The sequence below is a fragment of the Haemorhous mexicanus genome, chromosome 3 (genome assembly GCF_027477595.1).
Source record: "Haemorhous mexicanus isolate bHaeMex1 chromosome 3, bHaeMex1.pri, whole genome shotgun sequence".
In the NCBI taxonomy this organism is placed as follows: Eukaryota; Metazoa; Chordata; class Aves; order Passeriformes; family Fringillidae; genus Haemorhous; species Haemorhous mexicanus.
The window spans coordinates 98241302-98261907 of record NC_082343.1 but is presented as its reverse complement, the minus strand read 5'-3'; the positions used below and the strand labels follow the sequence as shown (position 1 = coordinate 98261907).

General features: G+C 38.8%; 1 protein-coding gene across 3 annotated transcripts in view; it reads left to right on the top strand.

The window, feature by feature from the left end:
- Positions 1-241: 241 nt before the first annotated feature.
- The window catches only part of FBXO25 (F-box protein 25), a 30879-nt gene continuing 10514 nt past the window's right edge, over positions 242-20606 (top strand). The window contains exons 1-7 of one of the 3 annotated variants that reach the window (XM_059842807.1): positions 242-370; positions 3199-3342; positions 9979-10088; positions 11396-11445; positions 14370-14462; positions 17981-18074; positions 18792-18976. In XM_059842807.1, the coding sequence (XP_059698790.1) occupies positions 3206-3342; positions 9979-10088; positions 11396-11445; positions 14370-14462; positions 17981-18074; positions 18792-18976 (669 nt within the window). In that variant the 5' untranslated portion in view covers positions 242-370; positions 3199-3205. Of the gene's footprint in view, positions 371-3198; positions 3343-9978; positions 10089-11395; positions 11446-14369; positions 14463-17980; positions 18075-18791; positions 18977-20606 lie in introns of those variants that run through there. The other 2 variants (XM_059842806.1, XM_059842808.1) reach the window with 2 other exon arrangements.

Sequence of the window (20606 nt, the reverse complement as noted above, 5' to 3'; positions counted from 1 at the left end):
ATTCGCCTAGAGGGTCACACCGAGGGGGTTCCCTAGGGGGGGGGTCACATTGGGGGGGGTTCCCCGGGAGGCCACGCCCCTCCCCGCGCGCGCCACACGCCCCGCCCCCGCCGACCAAAACATTGACACGTGCGGCCCGCGGGCGCCCGTCACGTGATGCGGCCGGCTCGCGCCGGGGCGGAGACAGCCCCGCCCCTCTGCGCCAATGGCGGCGCGCCCTGCCGGGTAGCAACAAGCGCGGCGGGCGGCGACCAATCAGAGCGGGGTAGGGGCGTGGCCAGCGCGGCCCATGGTACTTCCGGCAACAGCCCCAGGCCCGGGCCGAGCGCCGGGCGGGGAGCGGCAGGGACGGCGGGATCGGTGCCGGCAGGTGAGCGTGGCCCGGCCCGGCCCGGCAGCGGGTCGGGAGCGGGTCGGGAGGACATGTGTGGGGCCGTGTGTGTGAGCCCCGTCGGCCGCGCGGGTGGGGTTGAGCGTGGGCGGTCGTGGCTTGAGGGGTTTGGGGTTTGCTCTTAAGGGCGTGTAGGGCTGAAGGAGTGTGGGACAAGGGTTTAAAGTCAGGGTGGGCAGATGGGGCTGGGGCCAGGCGGGTCGGGCAGTCTGGAGGTGGGTGTGTGGAGCCTGCCTGGACGAATGGGGTGTTGGGATGTCATTAGGCTGTGTGAGGATGGGAGCCAGCATGGTTTCACCAGGGTCAGATCCTGTCTCGCAGGTCTGGTGGCCTTCTACGGTGCGATTTCAGGGTTGGTGCATGAGGCCATACGGGATCACACTGTGACCGATGTAATTTGCCTGAACTTGTGAAAAGCATTTGACACTGTCCCACACATATTCCTTGTCTCTAAACTGGACAGACATGAATTGGACAGAAGGACCCTGCTGGGTAAATAAGGAACTGGCTGGATGGTCATCCTCAAAGAGTTCCAGTCAACAGCTCTGTGTCCAAGTGAAGACGAGTGACAAGTGATATTCTTGAGGGGCTGGGATTGGGACTGGGCCTGTTTAACATCTTTGTTAGGGACACGGAGAGTGGAATTAAGTGTATCCTCTGCGAGTTTTTGGAAGGTACCAAATTGTGCAGTCGACAAGGTGGAGAGAAGGGATGCCATCCAGAGGGACCTTGACAGGACAGAAATGAGTGTGTGCAAACCTCCTGAAACTCAGTAAGGCTGAGTGCTAGGTCCTGCAGCTGGGTTCTGGCAGTCCCAAGCACAAGTAAAAGATGGGTAGAGAATGGACTGAAAGCAGCTTTAAGGAGAAGGACTCAGGGCTTCTGGTTGACAAGGAGCTCAACGTGAGTCAGCAATGTGCACTTGCAGCCCAGAGAGCCAGAGGTGTTCTGGGGTGCACCAGAAGATGTGTGGCAAGGGAGGTGATTCTGCCCCTGTGCTCTGCTCTCCTCATACACCACCTGCAGCATTGCATCTAGCCCTGGGATTCTCACCATAGGTAGGCTGTGAATGTGTTACAGAGAGTCCAGAGCACCTATGAACACTGGTTGAGAGAACTGGGATTGTTTAGCTGAGTGGAGAGAAGGCTTTGGGGAGACCATTAGAGCAGTCTTCCAGCCCTTTAAAGGAGGGCTACAAGAGAGCTGAGAGACTTTTTACAAGGGCAGAACAAGGCAGAATGGCATCAAACTGAAAGAAGGTAGACTTAGGTTAGGTCTTAGGGAAAAGTTCTTTACTGTGAGAGTGATGAGGCACTGGCACAGGTTGCCCAGAGCAGTGGTGGGTGTCCATCCTTTTAAGTGTTCAAGGTCAGATTGGATGGGGCTCTGAGCAGCCTAGTTTAGTGGAAGGTGTCACCCAGACTGGAACTGGGTGATCTTTAAGGTCTCTTCCAACCCAAACCCTTCTGTGATAGAGACACCAGTATGAGGGGAATACTAAACAACTTCTTATGGCTCATATTATTCCTAGGAAACCATGAAAGGATTGGAAAAACAGATAGGCATGAATAAAGTTTGTTGCAACTGGGGGAATGGATGATGTAAATTTTGGGAAAGGTTCTTGTTAGGAGCAGAGGAAAGCTGAGTTATTAGTAGGAAGGAGACTTTAGTCAATCCTGAGGCCTAGGCAGTGCACTTTGTTTAGCATACTATGCAGATTTTTAAATAAAGAAAAACCCAGCTGGCTCACGCAGCCTATTTTTCTTCCGACTTTTTATCCTCTTCTAGCAATTGTATTGGGCAAAGCTGGTCAAGAGTGCAAATTTTTAAATAAATTCATAGTGATGTTCACTGATGGGGCCTAATATTTTTTTTTCAAGTCGAAAAAAAATATTAGAAAATGCATGTTTGTGAGGACCAAAGCTGTTGCTGTTATATATTAACAAGTGTTTTGAATATGATAATGCTATCTTCCCTCTATAGCTTGCATGTGAAATCTCTTGTTAAACTAAGGAGCAATATGTTTGTGTGATGAATGGGAAGAAGAGGGCAAAAGCTGGCAAGGTTATTGTCTTCAAAGTGTAGAAAACTGCCTTGTTCAAGTTCTTAATGTGTCAGAAGCGAATCTCACTTTTGAAAAATGGTAGCAGAGCACTGTTTGAGCGATATAGCTGTGATGACCTATGTCTGTTTGTAGGAATTTCTGCAGACATGTCACAATGGACTTTGTTGCAGTCTCCTTTAGTCCTGCTATCTGCTTAATAGGCTGATGTGGGAGGTGGCCTCAAAAAGAACATATAAAGATTTTTGGGAATGTTAAAATTCCTATCCCGAAACATCACTACACATTGTACCATAAACTCAGTATTTGTAAGGATTAGAAAAAACAAAAGGAGAAACATTGATTTTGTGAGCTGTCAATCTCTTTAAAACCATTTATTAGTCAGATATGAAAATCAGTAGTCTGTTTGATCATGACAGAGCCGATTACACATGATATAATGGATATAATTTTCTTTTTGGTATCATTCTGTTCATGGGCTACCAGGATATTTTTCCTTGTTCTCCAAGGAACAAGGAAATCTAATGATCTTGATCTAATAAAATGCTGAAGACAAGAAGAATGTCATTAGAGAATAAAAAAATCTATTTAAACCACTGAATCTGTTTCTTTAAAGGATGCCTTACAGACAACTTTTCTCAAGGTATTTTCTTTTTAAGGCTGAAGAGAAAACTGAAATAATGACAGAAGTTTTGAGACTTTTAAAATAAATAATAGACAAAGAATATCTTCTTGCTGCTTATAGAGACACCATGCCATTTTTGGGCCAAGACTGGAGATCCCCTGGATGGAGATGGGTTAAAACAGAAGATGGATGGAAAAGATGTGAAACCTTTAGTCATGCACTTGAGGATGGGAATAATCAGCTGAATGATATCAGCCACACTGTGTAAGTTTAAAAAAAAAAAGTGATTCTGCATGAATTAATAGCAGGTGGGAAGGCAAAATTGACTTAATTTCCATTCAGATTGCAACTGTTTGTGGTAGCTGATGTCATCTGTATACAAATGCAATCATGTGTTTTCTTAGTTTGGCAGACAGGAGACCCCTGTGGCGACTGTCTTTTGTCACTTCTTTGTGAGCTGCTTATTTGAGGCAGCCAGATCCCTTCTTAGCCTATATGTCTTTTAAAATAATAAAGCAATAAATGCTTTAAAAAAACCCAACAAAAAGCCCTGGCCCCCAATGCCTATTGAGTACTATTTGAAGGTAAAAGTGACACTTGTAAATTGCAAATGCAACAGGCATATTGAACCTGGAAGTTAAGGAAGGCTTTCTCCTGAGTGGGTGTTGGATTAGTTTGTGGCAGCCCTAAAATGCCTTTGCTCCAAATATACAATCAGTGGTAGCTTAATGCTCATTCTCTAACACAATAGGTGACTGTGTGTGCTCCTGAAGGACAGGTGAGAAAGGGATCAGGTAAATAAAGTAATACTTGTGGCAAGTGGTGTGTTATAAGTCATTTTGTTAAAACAAACTCCTCCACAGAGAAGTAGTTCTCAGGGGTAGGATTCTTGGTCATAAATTCCAGCATAATGTGCTCATAATGAGAAAAGGGGACCTTTGGTGTTTTGTTGTTAGTCTAGTAAAAGATAACTCATCTGGTTTAGAGAGGGATTTACTGGGAAGGTAGGACTTGCTGTAGTCACACACCTGTGTTTTCTAAATTTGTAAAACAATCCTCAAGGGAGTTATCAAGCAGTGAAGCATTATTATTAAGCTTAACCTACTGTTTCCTTCATGCCTTTTTTTCCTTTTGTGTTAATCTGTCACTGATCTCATTTGGGCTTCTTAATCCACACAGTCTGGCGACTGTGGATACAAAACTGTCTGGAAGAATGTTCAGTAAGCCCTCCAACATAAAAGTTGCCTTAAGTACCTTTGAAAAAAAATCTTCTCTTTTGTATCTTTAATAATATACTTGGCAAAGTAAGGAAAATCTAATAAGTATTTAGCATTTGTGCAAATTGCTTCAAAAATAAATATCATGTAAGTTGCTTAATTAATACTTTTTGATAAGTATGAAAGGATATATCAGTCTTTGTGAATACCATGAAGACTTCTGCTCATAATTGTGTGTGTGTATAAATGTATATATGTATCTTTTCCCCAAAGAGCAAGGTGAGGTATTTTTATGGCTTCTTTGAGCAAAAATACTGAATTAATTTTATTTTTCTTTTTTTTTTCCTTTAGTCTTGACCCTAGAATTGATCTCTTCTGGAGCCAAAAACTGTGGCTTTAATTTTTGATTCTTAATTTTACTTCTGTCTATTCAATTAAAAATGTATGTTGTTCAAACTCGGACTAGAGAATTCAAGTTGGTATGTCTTGGCATTGTAGCACTACTTTGGAGTAATTTCACTACACTTTTAGCTTTGGATCTATGATTGTAACTTGAACATCTTATATGCCAATTAAGTTTTGCCACTAAACTGCAATTAATGTCTATTTGCACAACATTATGGAACAATTTAGAGTGGAAATGACCTCTGAGTGTCATCTGGTTGAAACACATACTTAAAGCAGGGCCAGCTGAGGTTGGGTTCTGTAGGGCCTTGCCCAGTTCAGCTTTGTGCTTTTCCAAGAAAGGAAGGTTTTTCTGGCTTCCTGTTCTAAGTTCTGTTACTGTCAATGTTATTTTTTTGTAGTTGCTGTTGTTGTGCTGTCCCATGTTGTATCATTTCTCCCTGCCCTCCTCATTCCAGTAAGAATTTCTCTTATCACAGGTTGTGTCCATTACCACTTGACTTACTTCTGCCCACCTCCTCCAACCTTACAGTCTCACTCCATCTTATATATAGCCTCATATTAAAAACTGACAGCAATTAGGTTTCCCTCCAGCACCAGCTGCTAGAACTGAGCAATATCAGTTCTCTCTACCCTTGTGCACCACATGCTCCAGTAGTTTGGTGACTCCCCACTGGAGTTGTTTCAGTATGACAATGTTTACACTGTGTTGGGGGGCCCCAAACTAGACACAGTGCTACAGATGAGTACTCATGCCAAATAAAGATGGAGGTTTGCTTCTTTCAGTCTGCAGGATACACTTTCCATAGTTGAATCCAGGGTGCAGTTGGTTTAACACAACACAAGGGCACACTGCTGACCTGTTTTCAGCTACTTATCCTCAATACTCCTGGCTCCTTTCCTGCAAAACTGCTTCCTTTCCAGTCTGTACCCAGCATATACCCAGGCTTGTGCTTTTTCTATGTCGTGGGTAGGGTACAGCAGTGTAAGATGTGCTGCTGGCTGGATCTCTGTACTATCTTATGTATTTGGAAATAATTATGGTGTATATTGAAGATAACTCAGCTTAGGAGATTTGTTAACATCATGTACCACTAAAGAAAAATGAGACTTGATAAAGTGCTTCCTTGTAGAAGAAACTTATAGTAAACAGTGCAAAATTTGTCTCTCTAACAGACCTATTTGTCTCTCTTTAAGCTGCCCTGTGATTAGGGATGATGGTATATGCCAATCTGGCAGTTCTAGCAGGATTTTGTTCATTTATATCCATTGTGAGGAATAATCTTTTCCAGTAAAATATTCTGTAAGAATTTCTTCTGAAGTTAGTACTTTAGTATTGTATTTAAGGGAGCAGTTATAACAGTTTTCCTTTATAAAGAAGTAAATTCAAGCTATGTACTTGAATTAAACCCTTTCTAGTTTTGCTCCTATTCTCTTCCGTGAGAGAAAGTATAGAGTTGCTTGCCAAACGTTGTCCTTTACCAATTGCAAATACTTTCTCTTCAGAAATTACAAAGATCTAATCACAAACAGATTCAGAAATAAACCTTAAAGACACATAAGTTACTTAAATTGAAGAATGTGTTCTTGTTAAAATAGAACTTCAAACTTTGCTTGATTAGTCATCCAATGCCTTGTGAATCCAGCTGCTGAATTAGTAAAATTGGTGGACCTAATGGTAACCATGCTTGAACAAATATAATCACTTCTGCGGGAACAGTTTTAATTATTTGGCATAATGCTTGAATAATTGCACTTAGATCTTTTATGGAAATGAAGATTGGAAAAAAAAAAAAAAGGAGACCATCACTTCAATAGGTCTTACTTATTTGCCTAAGAGTGCCTTGTGTTCAAGGTACATAGTAGCTGGAATTGTGGCTTGGGCTGTGTGCTTTCAAGCTCTGTGGTGTGAATGCTGGCCATGACTAGGCAGTAAATTGAAGCAAAGATAGATGCTTCCAGTGCTGTGGCACTGTGTCCTTGAAGCCTTGTGGTGGAGAGAAGCTTGGTGGGGCTGGAACTGCCTTACAGAATTGTATGCAAATGTCTTTCATTAGCCTGCAACTTGGGAGTAAAGCTGTCTTATGTGTTCCTTTTGAGGCAAATGGAAGAGAATTAGACTAATCAGATTTTTATGATGGTGATATTTACTTTTTTATGTGTTAGATTCATATGGACATCTTGGGCTGGTAAAGTATTCATTTCAGTCTGCGGTGTCTCTTGTCTAATTCTGTGAGACAGAGTGGTCACAAGAGTGATTTTGGCACTGGATAGAAGTCCTTTGATTTGAATCTATGATCAGATAACGTTACAATATATTTGTCAAATGACAAAATCATTTGGGGCGTGCACTTAGCTCAGGATTTTCCATGGTCAAGCTGTGAGAGTCACTTCTAAAATAATGTGTCTCTGTAAATAATTTCATGAGTTGAAGGCCATGTAAAAAGAAGCAAGGGGATGAGGGAAAATAGTTGGAGCTTAGATAGCCCTGTCACATTTTCCATCATTTTAAGTGTCATACCCAAGAGGCTATTTAAATACTGCTATGAAATTACTTTTTTTGGAAAAACTGAAATTGTTGCATGATCTAAGATATCATAGTTCTAAGGACACCAGGTACTTTGCTTTTAAAAGCTTTAGAATAATTTTTTATGAAGTGTGTCATCAAGACAAGAGAGTAAGAATAGCTGTAAATTGGCAGTATTATGTATGTATTTAAATCCTGCCAGGTGCACTCAAATGTCACGTGCAGTATTATAATAAAAACACTAAATTAAGGCTTCTGTTACACCATATGGCACGTGAAGCACTTGATTTGGTTTCTTGTATCTTAGCTTGGTATTTGAGGGGGCAGGGGTTGCTTTTGGAACAGTAGAGCAGCTTTATTACTTGTCAAGCAACACTGCGGATTTCTGGAAAGAATGCTAGTGGTCACTGGGTAACTCTGTGTCTCTGTCCCATTCTTCTGATGTCTGTGGGACCCTCACTTTCATTCATTGCTTTCAGACTAAAGGTTTGTCAAGAAGACTGGTGTTACAGTAGGGAAAAACTCTATGTGAAGTGGAAACATGAGGGAATAAAGATCCTCAGAAGTCACAGTCCAATATGTCTTTTCTCTAAAGAGACTTAAGGAATTACAGGAAAGTCACAGGCAAATTTGAATGCTAGGTAAAGGTGTTTGAAATAAGTCTTCATTTTCACAATTCCTTACATTTATTGACTTCTGAAGCTGCCTTAGTTATTTATACGATGCTTGGGGAAGTGGGGTGTCGGGAGTGGGATTCAAATCACTTCAGGTGTGTTACTGGCTTTAATTACTTTCTAGGGACACTTGGATCCAGGAACAAAAGAAGGAATCTTTCCATATTAACCTTTCTCTTCTAAGCAGGCCTGCAGGAATGTGGCCTCCCACCCTTTCCCCATTGCTTGCCCTGGGTCAAGGGGTATGAGAGAGTTTCTGTGCTGCTTGGATTATGTTGCAGAGTATCAGGACCTATCTCCCTGTCTTGTATCTATTGTTAGGATGATAAAACTCTGGGAGCTTTGGGCTCAATTTCTGGTTCTGTAGCAACTCTTCAGATTCTGACATAGCTTCTCACATGATGTGGTGATGCAGCCAATATGTTAAATCATAAATAAATTTAGTGAGTTTAGAGATTTCCTATATGATAGCTTTGCGGGGAAAAACCCCACAAAAACAGCTGCTGGATTGGAATGTTACAAAATTAAATAGCTTGTGTTGATGTTTTTTTTTGTCTCTTGGTGGTTTCTTCCCTCTGAACTCTTTTGCTGTTTGACCAGATGTGCTATTTGGCACTGTTGTATAGAATATTTAAGGTGTTGTGTTTTTATCCTCTGCTTTAAAAATATTAAGGACTGAAATAACACAATCACCTTGTGTTGAGCACTATCTGAATACAGTAGTATGTTAGGTTTAAATTCTGAAAAAACAAAAAAAGCTTAGATGAAATCAACTTGTGTATCTTTAAGCTGAGCTTGCATGTACTGATTAGAACAATTCAAAAACCAAAACTTTTTACGTTATTGCTATAACAGATGGTTCAAACCTGAAAATTTTAATTCTGTAATGTAGTAGCAATAGAATAAATATTGATTTTTGTCACTTAATGCCCAGATACAGGTTGTTTTTGAAAAAGCTTCTATCCTTCAGTTTACAGTGTTCAGTTGTTTTAATCTAAGTTCAAACTGGCAGTGATAAAAAGCAGTTTAGATTAAAAATAGTAACGAATGTCAGGAGTTTCAAATACGACTTTGTTGCCAAACAGCAATAATGTAGAAATATATAAGTCCCCCAGTTAAACTTCATTACCATGTATTCTTCATTATCTGTGCAAGGCTGTGGCCTTCATATGAAGTATCTTCCTTCTCAGTGCTGGAAAAGAGAACACCCATTCTTATCTTTGTTGCTGGTCCTTATAGTTATCTGCAGAAATGGAATGAACATTTCATGAAGCTGTGTAGATTTCCTGTAGCACAGACATTTTTAAATGCATATACATTTTAGAAATGCTAGCTTATTAAGAAAGATTTTCAATAATTTATGTGTATTTTTTTTATATTCACACTGTGTTTGATCTATATAAGCATTTGGTGTAGTCCTCAGTGTTGGGTTACATAGTTAACTGTCAGAAGTGACATAGGTGGAGTTGAGTCTCTCTGGCAGTGACAGACCACTTGGCTCTTGATGCTGTACAACTCATTGGTAAAACAGTGCTATGACTGTTTTACCAATGACATATGTAGTATGTGCAGAGTTATAAATCACAAGTGTCTTAAAAGAAGGACTTTCTTTGCCCCAAAGGTGATAGTAGTAAGAGAGATGTTCATCGCTGGCTTTCTGCCTGTACAAGGATGTGCAATAATTCTTAACAGACTTTTCACCTGTGTGCAGTTAAAGCTTGGTCCACTTCAAAAAATCGATTTTTGTACTCCAGAACTTTGCAGAGTTTTACAGTTGTCCAGCTAGTACTGTCTCCTTAGTAGTCCTTCCTGAATGTCAATAATGATTTTCAAGGTACCTCTTAGGAAGATACTTTCATGTATTAAACACTTTGGCATTAAATTCAACCCCTCTAGGAAGAAAAGAAGACAGCTTCTCTCCAGATACATGTTGCTATAGACAATGAGATAGAGGATCTTACTTAAGAGCATGATTTTTTTTTTTTTTCAGCTGGTAGACTTTATTGCAGAAAATTGTAAGATGCATGCATCTTTAATATTTAATTACTGCTATTCTAATTAGATGTTTTTATTTCAGTATCATAACTGGAGATGATGAGAATGAAGAAGTGTACAATACTGAAGACTGTGAGTTTGCAGCCAAGAAAAGGAAAAAAGATCATTTTAGGAATAACACAGATTCTCAATGTAAGGCTGGGGTTTTTCATTTATTGTATAAGACTCATGTAGGTTCAGAGAAATGTTATAATAGTCATGTATACTCACCTATAGAGTAGCCTTCCTAATTATGGCTGTTTCTGTATTGGCAACAAATTGTCAAAGTGATGTCTTAACTGAAACTGTGTTACTGATCATTTATTGCATTGGACTTTTTTTTTTTTTCCAAAGACCCAAAGGTAATTCATGTAAGAATAGTAATTGCTGAGTATTAGGTGTCTTCTGATGCTAACCACTGTTATGTTTTGTGGATTAGTTTTAGATTAAATTCTTCTGGATGCTTATGGGAGCTTCTGCTTCCCAAAGCAGATGGTTTATTTTGTTTATTTCAAGTTCTAATTAGTCAACCAACCCCAGAATCATAAATAAATATATTTTGTCATAATAATCATGTCTCTTGATGAAGATTTTCAGTCCTGAATTTCTTGGAGACAAGTCCCTTTTAAAAAAATTAAGATATGAAAGCCATTTTATCAATTCTCATTTATAAAAGATTGCTTGTACTTTGGACTGCAAATGTGTATGACAGCAAGTAAATTACTGAAGCAGAGAATTTGGTAGAGTACATAAAAAAGGTAAGTTGGTTAGCAGCTACTTGGCATTTCTAATGCTTTAATTGTGGAATGATCTGTTGTTTGCATATCCCCAGAATTGTTAGAGAGATGGTGTTGCAGAAAGCTGCAAGCTTCTCCTGGCTTGTCTGAGTTTCAGGTATTTCAGAAGATTCAAGGGCATGTATGTCTCATTTGGCAACATGCAAGACTTGGAAAAGCTGATTGCCTTTGGTCTTGTATCCTTGCCTTCCCTGCAGTCCTCTGCAGTTAGTTGAACCACATCAGTGTAGAATGGGCACCGGTATGGAAGAAAATGGATTAGAGGAGTGGAGTTGTCAGGAAGAGAAGTTTTGTCTACATCTGCTGTACTTTCAAATGCTAAGGAGCCTGTTGTATAAAAAAAAAAAAGTCAAGAGTTATGTAGGACCACTATTATGTCAGTGATTGGTCACAGCTGACAAAAGTTGGCATTCATCTGCCAATTGTGTGCCAGCACTTGTGGTTTTAAAAATGCATTAATATAACTTTTCTGTTATTTTCATGAAGTCCATATCTTGTGAAAAGTTTTCGTTATCTTTTCCATTGTTTATGAACTTCCTTCATTAAAACTGTTCTGCTATCTTACAAAGCATTTTAATAAAAAAGTTGTATGTTTAGTTGAGTTTCTGGAAGGCATTAACTAATGTGGAATCCTAAAATTATTATATTTTTATTTTATTTTAGGTTTTTATCGTGAAAAGTGGATTTATGTTCATAAAGAAAGCACCAAGGAAGTAAGTCTGCATGGCATGGGTGAATTTCTACAATCTTTGTGGTTCTTAATTGACAGACAGTATATTGAAAAAAGTATTTTTGCCGTGTGGTCTTAGGGGCTATACTTAACTCTCTTCATTGGCAATGCTGGACACCTGCACATGGTGAGGCAAAGGCAGCTGCCAAAGTGACTTCTTGGAAGGTCTTTGTGGTAGAGATGTGAGAACTTGCAAGGATAGACATACAGTTCTTCACTACTTATCCAAGTCCATCTATCTTTACTGTCTCTTTGAACTAAAGTTGAAAGTATTTGCAAAACCAGAGAAAAATCTCCAAAGAAGTTGCTACCTGATATTTTGGGATCTTGGTGCAAATTTGAATGGAAGTAAGTAAAACATCAGTTTCAAATTTTACAAAGAGGATCATTATTTTCAACAAAGTCCACATGCTTTCAGCTTGGGATATAAGCTATATCATGAAACTGTAAAGGGAATATGAAAGCTCTTGGAGTGATCTCTTGGAAAGGTAAAATACATCCATTGTATGTAGAGATTAAACTGTCTTGAAGCGTGAGTTTCATTCCTGTGCTGATCATTGCCATGGCTATCTGGGATGTGTTGAACTGGAACACCGGTAAGGAGGTTGTACATCCATGTGGTAATGCCAGCCAGGCGAGGGGGAAGGAGGTGAGACTGAGGGCTGTAGTCATGCAGGCAAAAGTAGCTTTGCATTTTAGAGCTGAGAGAGACAATACAGAGCTTTTTACTCAGGAAGGGCATGCTGTGGAGGAGAGCTTACATAAAAGGACATACTGCAAGACTTTGCAGACCTTATAGATCAGTGACGCAGAAACTCCCTGTCTACATCTGAAGGGTACTTTAAAGCCTTCCACCAGATTCACAGCCCTCTTTCTGCTTTATCTTCTAGATTAGGTTACTTAGATTGGTCTGTAAAAGTCTCAAGCATGCTTTTTCCCTTTGTGCTGTCTTAAATTAGGGTGAGAAGGAGCAGGGGGACAACAGACTGTCACCATTCATTGTGGCTTTGAATTATGAGGTTAAGCTGAGGTTTCAAAAGTAAATTGAGGCCAAAATACAAATAGCCTAAAATCCTGCATTGATGTCCTTCATAACCCATATATAGAGGGATTATTTTTTCCCCTACTTGTGCAGAAGTTGGTGTACTAGTGATATGTGAGTATTTGCTTCTGTTCCTTGTCCATTCAGAGAGCAGACAAAATATTTTGGTTACCTTCTAATATTTGACCATTTATCTTTCAGGTTTATTTGGGTTTTTAGTAGAAAAAAATAAACCAGAGATGGTTAGAATTAAGCACTTATTTTTCAAGTAATTATTTGTATACATATAAAAGGTTAGAGTAGTAGGTTGAAAAAGAAGCAAGGAATAAGAATACATGAACTGAAAAATCCAGAGCAACAATTTAAGCTAATCTATAGCATAATTTGGAGGTTCTAGGTTTTCTTATAGGTTATAATCTTTCTTGACTCTGAAATAATAGTCTCACAACTAGAAAGCATTTTTTCCCAAGCTGGGTACTTTTTCTTAGGGCAAAACGACAAGATAGGGAGATCTTGATAAGAAACGTGTGAAACATGCTATGGGAGAGCATTGAAATTAAAACCAAAACAAGTGTGGCTGAAATGAAATTAGAGATTTTTTTGAATAATTTTGTCATGATGGTACACTGGGAAAGGTAGAGCTGTAGCTTCCTAGCAGTCTGTTCAGGGAAATGTCTCTTATGTTAATGTTTTAAGCATGACCTAATGATAACTGTTTAGCCAGAGAACAGCCACAAATATTTCAACAATTTCAAAAATTTCAACAAAAGTTTTGTTGACTGTGTGTGTTAATTCATTGCTATTAGCCAAGCAAGGTGTGCATATTGTGAGGTGTGCAGTGTGCTTGGGTCTGAAGTGCATCAGCTGAATGAGTAAGCAGTGCAATCCTGAATTTGGTCATTAACCAACAGGCAGTAATTATCACCACACTGCAGTGAATTCTTAACTGTCCCATCCTTCTGGGGTGCATACATGGTGAGCGTTCACTGGGTCACAAAAGAGAACATTATTTGTACTTCAAAACTTGTCAATATCCCATAATTTACCAAGGAAGTCTGTCTAGGAATGAGCTTTAAATAATTATTTATCCCTCTCCTTCCCTGGGCTAATAGAACCATGATAGCACAGTGCTCTGTGGGGCTCTTTTACCAGTCAGATTTTCCTAGTCTCAGTATATTTGGTCCTGGGCTCCAGTGTGGCTTTGTGGCTCTAAATTTACTGAGTTTTTATAATCCTATGTCATTTTGGGCTGGTTCTACCACCTTAAGTTGTTCTCAACAGCCTCTGAAACTTCCATTTTCACGTTAGAATGTGGAGAAGTACCAAAGAAAAATGTACTTGCTTTTGTTCTTGGTGCTTAAAAATATGTGCCTAAGCTTCTAGCACCTGGAAAATAAATTCTAGGTGTTGAGACCATTTTTTCTTCTGATCCCAGAAGTAACTCACTGTGTTCTCACCCTCAAGTGTGTACCAGATTATTTTCATCATTGTAGGCTCAGACAACTGTAAAAGCAAGCTCTTCCTTGTGCAGGGCAAATGGGGACTGTGATAGCCATGAGGGAGTGCCAGCATTGTGGCCATGCAAGAGTGGAGCAGATTCCCAGGGAAATCAAATTCCAGTGATGCCAGATTACACATTTAGTAAGAATTGAAAGGCCTTGCCTACATACCTGATAGTAACTAATAGTGTATCTTGTTTCATTTAATTTCTTGTAGAACAAATAACTCTTCAGTCCAAGGCACTGTATTTCCAGGGAGCATGGTATCCATTAGCATCAGCTGCATGTCAGAATGCTTTTCTGAATGCTTTGCTCAATTTTGTCTTTGTTTCCTTCCATTCAAAGTGTATTTTTTTCCTTTCTCAGAGACATGGCTATTGCACCTTGGGAGAAGCCTTTAACCGCTTGGACTTTTCGAGTGCAATTCAGGACATCAGGAGGTTCAATTACGTGGTCAAAGTAAGCTCTTCATTTCATAGATATATTATAAAAATGCACTTGCTCATGTGTACAAAAGGAATATTTTTGCACTGAACAGATGATGATTTGTAATTGTATAAATATCCTGATCATCTGTAATTTATAATGCAAGTAGCAACTTCAAACTGAGTAAATTTTCTCTGGTGAAAACTCATTGTATGGCTGTCTGAAAGCCTATAGCTTGAGGAGGATGGTGATGGCCAGTGTGCTGTGTCATTTAAAAGGGGAACATCCATGGTAGTTTCAGTTGTTGTTCATCAGTCTGGGTAATGAACTCTTTTTAAAGGTAAAATAATTTCTATACAGCCAAAAATAGTAAAGTGTTATTAATCTTAAATATACATTGCTGCATCTCAAATATGTTTTAAATAACAATTTCCAGAAGAATAAGTATTCTGCTATTTCTGTATGTTCTGTAACTTCTTACCAGTCCCTTGATTCATTGCAGTTTTTTTTTTTTTTTATCAAGGACAAGATATCTATGCATTTATCTTTGTTAACTTCCTCATAACTTGAGGCTGCAGCCTTAATTACCTCAATGCCTCACCAGCTGCCCAGTTGGAAGTGCCTATTTTGGGGATACTGATCTCTTTCTAGCCCCAGGTTTATTTTATTATTTAACTTCAGGTAGTAAAGTGCTTGTCCCAGTTCCTAGCGAAGCTCAAAATCTGAGTCATATCAGGACTAGAGTGGACTGTTCAGTGGTGAGGCTGTTCACAAATACTGTATTTCTTGGAATGCATCCTGAACTTGAAAAGACACAAATAAAAATTAAATAAACATACCAGAAGAACACCCTTACCACTAGCCTGTGGACTATTTGTAGAGAAAACACATTCTATCCATCCCTGTGAAGATGAGGCAATGTATTATACTTTCAGAAAAACAAGAGATGTGGAAACAAATAGAAAAGGATTTACTTCCAGGCTAGTGGTTAGGCTACTTGCATGGTTTGTTCCCCTTGCAGGATTTGGGGTTTTTTTGGTAGATGTATGTGTTTGGTTTAGAACGTGACTTTCTGTTTTGGGAGCAGAATCAAGAGCTTTGATCCTTCCCAAGACTTTTCAGCCTTGAACAGTAGGAAGTAGGAAAACAAAAGCACTTAAAGGTGATTTGGTATAAATGGTGTCAGCCTTGGGTGTCTCACTTGAATAGCAAGCAAGTAAAAGGAATCAGATCTAGAATTTTGCATTTGTTTTAGATACTGCAGTGCCTAAACTGGGTTGCTCAAAACAGTTGATCAAGTCGAAGTGCAAAGTCCAGCATAAGCACGTTGACTGGTTTTTCTTCTGTTCACCAAGAAATATAAAAAGCTGGTTTAGTCAGCCAGGCTTAAGATCATTGAGGAAGGAGCAGTACTTTAAAATTCAGAAATTTGGCTTTGCACTCCAAACCATTATTCTGCTAGTAGCAGATCCTAAGAAATCTAAGTGAATTTAAAATAGTAGATAGATTTTCAAAGTCCTTTAAATGTTTCAGAATTTATTTGGAATTTTTAAAATTTAGAATTGTTTTGCAAATACAAAACTTTAATCATGTCTTTGTATCAGTTCCCCTGAGGTGGTGGCTGTTTGTTGATAGCAAGGTATAACTCAAGAATACCATTTTTAAAGACCAAACCCTACCCTAGCTCTCCTTTGATCCCAGACCATCAAGGTTATTCTCCAACTAACTAAAAAATGTCATTCATTATTAAAAGTTAATATTGATGTCTGTCCAGGACTCTAGGATGGGCAGTGAGGGGGAGAAGATGGGATCAGTTGGTTGTTTGTATTTGTTGGTGCTGTAGTGTATTGATAACTTTGTAGCTGTTCCATTCCTATACGCTGAATTTGATATGGGAGGGTTTTGTCCCAATGTTTCAGAGTAAACAGAGATCTGTTCAAAGTTACAATCTCTAGTAGACAACATAAGCCATGGCTCTGCATGTATCAGTGTGTGAGATCCTAGTACTCTGCTACTTTGCTTTGGCTACTATTATCTTAATCCTTGCATATTAACTTTCACTGAAATTGGGATCTTCATTACAATCCATCAGGTGGAATTTGTTTCTTTAATTTCATCTTTAGACTGAGCAACATAACTGATTTTTGTTTTTAATTAATCAAGAGAAATGTACCTACTTGCTTGAACTGGCAGACTGCCAGAGACCTCTAGGTATGTTCTCAATTATTAATCAAGCTAATAGGCTTTGAAAAAGCCTACAAAGAGATCCTGGTATCTATTTATGTCGTTTTTGAGACTAGATTGCTTGTATTTAAATACCTCAGGACAATTATTTCTTTCTTTCATAGCACATAATATTTTGTCAGAGATTGTGCAGAGGAGCCAGAAGTAATATTATTAAATCAGGGACAAACAGAACAGGTGTATTCTTTCTCCTCCCAAGGAAAATTATTGTTGAGTGAAGTGTCAAATTGGGGTTTTAGAAATGAAGATACAATATAATTTTTGGCAAGCTTAGTCTTTTTCATCCTCTGTGCCAACATTTGGTGCTACTTTTGCACCAGAACACTCTGTAGGGAATGCTGTTTTCTGCTTCATGCTTTCCCTTTCCATGTGTTGAGAACACTTGTTCTGAACTCATTATTATAAAGTGCAAATTGCAAAGCTCGGTGCCCCACCTCTAAACATTGCAATGGTGTCACAACATCAAAGTCTCTCATAATAAGAGACCATTTTTTGTTGAAGAGCTAATGGTTCTTATCAGCTACAAAACTTAATCTGAAATGTAAAAGCAAATGTGCCAGAATGGAGCAAGGGCTGCCTCTAGTAGCTTTAGCTTGGCATTCATGTGAGGCAAGAACTTAAGCTGTTGTGATTATTTTGCCCTAATTTCACTTTTTTTGCTCACAGTGGTTTCGGAGACAGACGTGTGGACAGCTAGGAGATTCTTACTATAATACTTAAGAGAAAGTTATTGATATGGTTTGTACACTGTTCATTATTAGATTGCTGTGGTTTATTCTGCCAGGAACCTGAATGTAAGTCTAATACAGAAATTGGTTTTGCCTAGTTTAGGCAAAATAGGGTATTTCTTCTCCAGGAGTAGAAAGTAGTGCACTAAATCCATTACACTTCAGTTTGACCAGTATGATACTTTCACTCAGAAGCTATACTTCTGGTAGCTGGTATCAGAGTGATGTTCCTGGCCACCAAATCTGTCAGGGTCTTCAGGACCCAGTCACATCCAAGTTCACTTTTGTATTTGTGAGCCACCAAAACAGACTCTCTCATTCATAAAGTATGTCACGTGCTTTGCCAGAGATAAGCATTTGTATGGTATTTTGAAAATGTGCATCCTTCAGGAATTGTTCATGGGATGCCAGTGGGTATGCTTAAAGCTTTCCACATGTCTTACTTTGTATTCTGAAATCTGTAGTTATATTTTCACAAAGTGCCAATGCAAGCATTGTAGGTGAGTGTATGCACTAAATGTGCATTTAGAGCCATCCTTTACTTCTGTCATTCTTTTGACTTTTATTTTTTTGTCATAGCTTTTGCAGTTAATTGCAAAATCCCAGTTAACTTCACTGAGTGGTGCAGCACAGAAGAACTACTTTAGCATTTTGGACAAAATTGTGCAGAAGGGTAAGACTTAAAGATTTGTAATCCAACTGTTTAGATTTAATAGGTGTAACTAAGCTATAAACACATTTTTTTCTTGTTGTTGTTGTTATTCTTATATTTACATTGTGAGACATAGTAATAGCATTCTTAATTATACCAGGTTTCATACTTCCCATCCCATGATTGCAGTAAGTTATTTTCCCTTTGTTATTGAATAAAGTCTATTGTAAAAAGGTTGGTGAAATTGTGACATTTAGATTCTATTAAAAAACTAATGGTTACTGTTAAATTATACTCTTCACAAAATACAAAAGCTTTTAGGTTCATAAAATGTTTTGGTTTCAGTTTGCATGATGTACTATGACTCAGAAAACATACATTTTGATTATTTTAAGAAAAAGCCATTACATTATATTGATTTTTATTTTTTTCTGGTAACCACACTAAATGGAGATGTTATACTGTGCGCTTTGAACTGAAGAAATCAGATTTATACCTACCTGTTTAGCATTAAGCTTATTAAATGCATAGCATGAATTTTTGCATCAAATTTGCCTGTGATATTGTTCATTATTGATCTTGCACGTAAGGAACAGCACCAATGAATGTCATGGTGGGAATTAGGGCAGTTATTTGTACAGAAACAATTGAGTTGTAATTAGTTCATCTAAAAAAGGAATGTTGATTAGCTTGGTTAACTCTGTCAGCCAGAATTGTTTGGTTTGTTTTGTTTTCCAGTTATGGAAGACCAATATAATCCACGGTTGATCAAAGATCTTCTACAGGATCTGAGTTCTACTCTCTGTATACTGATTAGGGGAGTAGGAAAATCTGTGTTGGTGGGCAACATCAATATTTGGATTTGCCGATTAGAAACTATCCTTCTGTGGCAACAACAATTAAAAAATCTTCAGATGAACAAGGTATATTATTAAATCATTTTAATTAATATTTGGGGGAGGAGAATTACGTTGAATATTGCATGAGGATTTGTAAGCGAACCAAGTTTCAAACACATTTTAAACAGTTTTGCTTGTTTTGTTTTATGAAGAAGTAATGTGAAATTAACACATTGGCATCAGCTTAATTTTCTAATGTTTTAATAACTTTTCTCTTGTGAAAACTGCTACAGTTTCTGTACTGCTGCTTTGTAGTAGAGATGTATAGATAGAATTGATTTTCCCACTCAAATAAGTTATAAAAAAATTGTCTCTAGTTTGTCAGATAGACACGGGGAAAAAGCCCCAATTTTTAGTTCCAAAATAAATTTTCTAAAACTTGAGAAATAAAAATCTAAAAAACATTTTGAAGGTGTATCAACTCAAGTAGCAATTTACAGATTCATTCATTAGCACAGTTGCTTTTCTTCAAAAAAAAAAAAAAAAAAAGACTTTAGCACCTGGATACTCCTCATGTGACTGTGTTCAAAGCATGTAGAATGTACTGTTCCAGGGTTTTATAGTGGAAACTTCTGATGATAAGCAGACAACTTTTTTAATCTGACTGGGTTACTTCTGGAAGAAATACTGTAAGATAATGCTCACTTTAACATCATACAAGTGTTTTATCTCTTGGCTTCTGGCTGTGAAATTCTGAAATTGTCCTTTTTGTGTGAGCTGGTGATCTGAATAAACCAGCTACTTTTGGAATAGAAAGGAGACCTGAGAAACCTGGTCTCAGCAGTTTCCATGCACCAGGCAACCACAGCACAGACACTTTTGAGACAGTGCAGTTACTGCTGCGCTTGTTCCCTTCCAGCATGACACTTCCCTTGGAGCTGTTTTACACTGGCTGAAGTAGCCCATGAGGAATCTTGCATCTGTAGTGCTCAGAGTCATTCCTCAGAGGAGGAATGCTGCTGTTCCAGCACTGCTTGTACCAGATGACTCCATGGAAAGTCTGGTCTATAAGCAAGGTGAATGGCTGGGAAGAAAGCAGACAGAAATGTGAGCCCATGGATGCAGGGCTGCTGTGCTGCTACCACCTTGTGACAGGGCAGCTCTGCTCCCTGGGGCTGGCAGCTGCCCATGCTCCCTCCCTGCCAGCTGGGACATGGCCTCCAGCCTGCTGGGCCTGTGCCACCTGGCACTGTGGGCTACAGCTTTAATCCTGTAGGAGCTGTGCTGCTGCTTACCCCATTGCAGTTCACAGAGGTGTATAGTGTTAATGAAAACGTTCTCAGTGCTCTCATCTGTCACCTCTGCAGATCTTCTCATTTATAAATGAGGGAGACCTTTCTCTAGACTTCAGAAATTATCCTATTCTCTTCTGCCCCTAGCTTCCAAAATGCTTTCATTTTGTCTCTCTGGTGTTTAGTCCTTTATTCTATATTCTGTTCTGTACTCTAGTTGGCTTAAGGCAAGTGTTTTGTTTGTTAATAAAAATTGAGAAACTGTAGTGATCCAGCAAGTTAGAAATAATTGGTTCATGCCTTTCTTATAGTTAAGGCTTTAGCACACTATAGATGGAATTGACTAGATTATAGTTTTCAAGACTGCATAATATTATTTTGAGAGAACAGAAGTGTATCAAAAATTATTTGAAATTTAAATA